Source organism: Penicillium canescens (assembly GCF_028828765.1).
Source record: "Penicillium canescens strain IBT 15451 chromosome Unknown utg000009l_segment0_segment0, whole genome shotgun sequence".
Classification (NCBI taxonomy): Eukaryota; Fungi; Ascomycota; class Eurotiomycetes; order Eurotiales; family Aspergillaceae; genus Penicillium; species Penicillium canescens.
The window spans coordinates 1,132,589-1,138,588 of NW_026703971.1; the positions used below are offsets into that span (position 1 = coordinate 1,132,589).

The 6,000-nt window shown below is 54.7% G+C and overlaps 1 protein-coding gene across 1 annotated transcript; it reads left to right on the forward strand.

The window, feature by feature from the left end:
* Nucleotides 1-1,033: 1,033 nt before the first annotated feature.
* On the forward strand, nt 1,034-5,541 carry N7446_011916 (uncharacterized protein; the record flags this gene model as incomplete). The annotated part of the gene is made up of 2 exons (XM_058520658.1): nt 1,034-4,865; nt 4,967-5,541. 2 exons carry the CDS (start codon nt 1,034-1,036, stop codon nt 5,539-5,541), a joined length of 4,407 nt encoding a protein of 1,468 aa, XP_058366944.1.
* Nucleotides 5,542-6,000: the final 459 nt, after the last annotated feature.

The window sequence follows — 6,000 nt, forward strand, 5'->3', positions numbered from 1 at the left end:
CAATCGAAGAGGTGAACCTCATTGTGGATTTTGGGACTCTTAGGATGACCAGGAGATACAAATGTTCGTCCCTAATGAAAGGTGGATTTTTTTATCCCTTTATAGAAGGATCGGATGGTCAGGAGACGTCGTACCTGTAGGGAGTACTCCGGTAACTTAAAATCCCGCTATTTCCCGTGATAAATTAGGTGGCGATAGCGGTGAAGCTTTAACTAAGTGATAGGGGTCAAACCCCGCAGATAAAGCCCCTAAATACTCGAAACTGGGTCTTGGAACAAATGGTTGCTCCTCTTTGAAGAATAATTCGTATATAAGCTTTCCTTAAACTTGCTCGTTGTTCAATGTGTTCGGGGTTTGGTGGGCAGAGAGGGGCGCTGGCCAACTTTTGGATCCCATCATCCAGCGAAGCCTTCTCTGGAAACTCAGTTTCCCCTTCCCAGACTAAAATAACACGCCATAACGTATTTCCCTAGCGAGCTGGCCACCCCCCAAGCTGGCCACCCCAAAACACCATAGTAAATATGATATGTTCTACACTGATATCTCAACGACCACGTTTTTATTTTATTTAATTATTTGCCGATAGCCATTGATAAGGCTTTTCAACACTATATGTTAATTTTGACGAAATCTGAAACCTACATGTTACGGTGTCGAGAATTACGTTGCTAGGAGCTAGAAATATAAGAAACTTTAAGAAACTTATTGGACCCCATGTGACCACCTGCAGTGTTCGCCTCACGTGAGGACGTTCCACCTCCGTCGCGTGTTCGCGTGGGGCGTGTTGCGCTGCTCCATGGGTGATTCATGCCACTGCCGCCGTCTCGCATTGCTGGTGGGCGTAGAGCGGGCGGTCTGTGGTCGTGTCTAAGGATCCCTCCCCTGCCCTGTGGCCCGACGAGCCGCATGTGCCGTTGGGCCTCACCCGCCAGCGTTTCACCGTTTCACCGTTTCTACAGAGAACATGCCGCGCCTGGCTTCTACGACCCTTTCGCTGCCCGTCCGGGAAGGTCCTCTACGCCTTTGACCCGCCATGCTTCTGACTGCGGATGGCGTCTGCATCAGGGAGCGGGTGTTATGTTCTCGCTGCGCCCGTCCTTGGCAGTCCAGTCGATATAAAACTTGCTCTCGCTGTCGGGAGCTGCAACGATACCGGCTGTCCACGTCCAAAATCCAAGCTCCCACCGCGGTGCCGTCTTCGCTTCCTGCTGCTCCTACTGTTCGTCCGTCGTTTACAGACGCCGCCCTTTCTGAACAGCGTGTGCTCTGTTCGGGCTGTGCGCGACCTTGGCAATCTGCTCGGTATAGGGTCTGTGATGACTGCCGCCATAAAGCTCGAATGCGGCGGCGGCGGCATCGTCCGCTGCCTGTACATGCTTCGGTTAACCCTGACGCGCAAGGGGAGCCCCCGCTTCCTTATATCCGTCAACCGCCTATTATTCCAGTGCAACCAGTATGGTGGAAACTCCTTGCCCAGGCTGCAGTCCGGCCCTTCTCTCAGGACTGGTCAAGGGACTACTCCTTCTGCGGTGTGCTCCTTCTTTCCACTGAGGCTGATGGCTGGTGCTGTCGGCGAGGCCGCAGACGCTTACCTCACCTACCACCATTCACGCCAGCTGTGCAGTCTCTCCTGGACCGGTATCAAGGCAGTGTGTCTGCCATGAGCCGTCGGCTCAATAACCTGTTTGCCTTCTCCGCCATCGGCACCACTGGCCAATTCGTTCGATTCCAAGGTCAAGCGAACGTGGTCCTAGAAGGCCGGATCTACCACCGTTTGCTGGATGTCGCGGATATGGGTCACAGCATGCACTGGTTTCTTTATGACGAGTCCGAACGAGGTCTACGGGCAAGGGATCATGACATCCCTAATGACATTCTACATGGGATACGCGAGTTTCTCGGTCTGGTTAATCCCTATGTGCGGACCTTGCGGCACGCCGTCAGTCAGGTCCCGGACCAAACAGTCGCCCTCGCTGTTGAGCTCTCTATCCCGCCTGCGGGTGGTGAGCTCGCTGCAGTTATCACTACGGAAAATCTCCGCCGCGTAGCCCCGCGACAGGTCGTCTTTTACAGAAAAGGTGGCCAGCAGCCACGGTTCGTTCCAACCCTGTCTTGCCAGTACGAGCCGCTGCAATATCCACTTCTCTTTCCACATGGCACGCGAGGTTGGGGCTTTCTCGACGAGTCCCAGAAAAACATACCTTGCACGCAGATCCAATGGTACCGCCACCTGTTCCTGGGCGAGCCACGCATGCGGATCTATGGCCGTTTGGCGTGTGAATATGCTGTGGACATGTTCTCGCGGACGGAGGAGGAGCGCCTGCACTATCTCAAACGGGGCCGACGCATGCAAGCTGCTGCCATGGATGAGGCTCCAAATCCTGACATCCCCGATCTCTTCGAGAACAAAATCCCTGCCGGTTTCATGGGGTCCCGGGCCTGGGCTTCGGACCAGGTGGCTGACTCCCTCGCGATCGCGCGACAGCTGGCCACGCCGTCACTGTTCCTCACCATGACGACAAACCCTAACTGGCCCGAGATTCAGTCCCAGTTGCTCCCAGGCCAACATTTCACAGACATCCCTGCGGTGGTGTGCCGTGCATTCCACGGACGACTCTGTGGGCTGAAGGCCTTTATGAGGGAGAAATTTGGAGGCCTCCTGTACGAGATATGCGTTACAGAGTTCCAGAAACGGGGTCTACCACACGCGCATCTGGTCGTTAAGCTCCAACATGAATTACCTTTGAGCCAACTAGATGGCTTCATCTGCGCCGAGTTACCAGATCCGGACGAGGACCCTGCCCTACATGCAGCGATCGGCAGATTCCACATGCACTCACAGAACCACTTGGACCGGTCCACGTCACGCTGCAACCGAGACGGCCGCTGCATTTACGAGTACCCTCAACCTATCAACAACCAGACTTACATGGATGATCTTGGTCGTGTCCATTACCGCCGACGCAAGCAGGAAGATCGATGGGTGACTCCTCATGTACCCGCCCTAGTGCACCTGCTCGACTGCCATATCTATGCGGACGTGTGCTCTACAGCGACGATCTTCCTTTACCTGTTTAAGTACCTCTTCAAAGGACCCGATCGGGCGCGCTTTGGTATTCGGGCCCTCCACGATGCCCGGGCAGACGGTGAGGACGACCAAATAGATGAGTTCAGAGACTATATGAACGCCCGTTACCTCTCTTCGTCCGAGGCTGTCTACCGCATCCTCAACTTCCATACTGTCTCCAAACGTCCTGGCGTCCGCTGCCTCTCTGTCCATCTGGAAGGCAAGAACTTAGGGAGGATGCACGATCGAAACCAACCGGGTCACTCCGAGATGAGCGACCTGTTGTGGTACTTCAAACGCCCATCCACAGAAACCTTCTCAGGCTTGAAGTATACCGAGTTCTTCAGCCTTTACTACCTAGAGACGGTGCCCCTGGATGTTCCACTACACCGAGGTCAGACCCTCATTGCTACTGTCACCACCGAAAAGGGACCATGCCAAAAGGTGTTACGCCGTCGAGTCCGCCAGCCTATTATCACCCGACTTCAGACCGTCCCACTTCGTCTGAAGGAAACGTTTTACCTACGCGCACTACTCCAGGTGCGGCCTACGAACAGCTTCGAAGATGTCCGCACTATCCGGGGGCACTGCTATCCCACATACCAGGAGGCTGCCACTGAGTTAGGACTCTTCCAGGATAACCACGAGGCCGTGTACGCGATGAATGAAGCGATCACAGCCTACAGCCGCCCGTCCCAGCTCCGCTTTCTCTTTGCCCAGCTTCTGTCTAACCTTCCATTTCCAGCTGTGGAACTATGGTCCCGCTTCCACGGCAATCTCAATGCTGACTATAGACTACGTCACCCTACGGCCCACGCCACAGACCTTGCCTTGCAGGACCTGGCACGCTATCTCTCAGCACAGGGATCGTCCTTGGCACAGTGTGGCCTACCGGAGCCCGTTCAACGTTGTGCGGAGGTGGATTTGGAACTTGCCTTCTTCCAGACCCAACTGGTATCTATCCGCGGGAGGCATAAGGAGGCCTACGGTAGGATGAACTCGGATCAGAAAGGCATCTTCGATCATCTCCTAGACCAATCGGACATTGGCGGCTGCTACTTCATCGACGGCCGTGCGGGTCGCGGGAAGACATTTTTGATGAGCGCCATGTGTGATCGCATTAGGGCAGACGAGCGCATCGTATGCGTGACTGGAACCACCGCCCTCAGTGTGATCCATTACGAGCGGGGTCGGACGGCCCACTCGGCCTTTGGCATTCCTGTTCAGGAGTCTGACATGGGCTTGGTGTCTAAGGTCAGTCCCCAGTCAGGTCGTGCAGAGCTCCTACGCCAGGCCTCGCTCCTGATCTGGGAGGAGCTGCCGATGGCGAAGAAGGCGGTCGTGGAGTGTGCAGACCAGCTCCTTCAAGATATCATGAGGAATGACCTGCCATTTGGAGGAAAACTCTTCATCGGACTAGGGGACTTTCGTCAGGTGGCACCAGTCGTCCGCGGAAGTTCTGGGCCTACAGCAACTCTCAACAGCTCTATCCGCACCTCCACGCTCTGGAACCACTTTAAGGTCCTGCGGCTGACTACCCCGGTCCGACAGGCCGGGGATCCGGTATACGCAAGATGGGTGGACCAGGTAGGAGATGGTGTACACCCCTATGAGACAAGTGTGCCACTGCATCACTTGCAGCATCTTGACGACCTTGACGCTGCGGCAGACTTCCTCTTCCCACAAGATTCCGTCTCTACCTCCGCCGCTGCTGTCCAGCACGCATTCCTTAGCCCGTTTAACGCGCGCGTTGATCTGTTTAATAAGCTCATCTTAGAACGGTTACCGGGGCGTGCAGGTATTCCGACTTTTGCTAATGACTATTCCCTGTAACATGATTCTAATCGCTTGACGCAACTCACCCTTCACGCTCCTCTGGCTAACCTTGCACTGCGCCAGAAACCTATTACAGTCATGATACGATTAAAGAACTAGACGATTCCACCTTCAATCTCCCCACGGGTGCAGAGGCGGATCTTCTCTCGGTATTGAACGAGCCCGGAATACCCCCGCATGAGCTCTCACTCAAGATTGGCGCCGTTGCTAGCGTGATGCGGAATCTCTCCATCGAGAAAAACTTGGTCAAAAACGTGAGGGTCCAGGTGGTTAACCTGCTACCAAATGTCGTGCAGGTACGGTTACTGCAACGAGCATGCACGCCTGACACCGAGTCGCCGACGTTCTACCTGCCACGGATCACATTCGAGTTTCGGCCTCACCGCGCGAATTGGACGGTGCAACGGCGGCAATTTCCGCTGCGTCTAGCTTATGCCACCACCTTCAACAGCTGCCAGGGACTCACCCTGGACCGGGTTGTGCTAGATCTCACCCTGCCGGTCTTCGCCCATGGCCAACTTTACACTAGCTTATCCCGCGTCCGCTCTGCCGTAGACATCCGTATTCTCCGAGACCCAAATGACATAGAGCAAGACACCATTAATGTCGTTTATCACGAATTGCTACTGCCTCTGTGACAGCAGATAATGGGGCGAAATTCGACCTTTATGCAGCCACCATGCCGACGTTCGAGATTCACATATATAGAACCTACGTTGAGAACTTTTATTTAGTCCGATAACATCGATATTTCAAGAATGAAACTCCCTACCATCCTACTCGCCGCGCCCCGTAGCAGCGGCCGAAGGCCGCTGCCAACGCGACTCGTAAAGGGAGTAGTTTTATTGGGGTTGCCTCACAATGCCCGTGGCCTCACGTGATATCTACACCGACACTACTGAGGGCCTCTTCCTCCTACAACTGCCTCAAGAGAGTCAGTTCCTTACCTCTGCGGGTAGCTCGTCATCTCTCACGCAGTCAAGTCTTGATTTTGTCCCTCCCGCCTTCCCTCTGTATATAGAATTCACTACAATACAGACATATTGCCTCCCCACAAGGGAGCGCGAACGGGCCCTATCTGACGCTACGGTCTACGA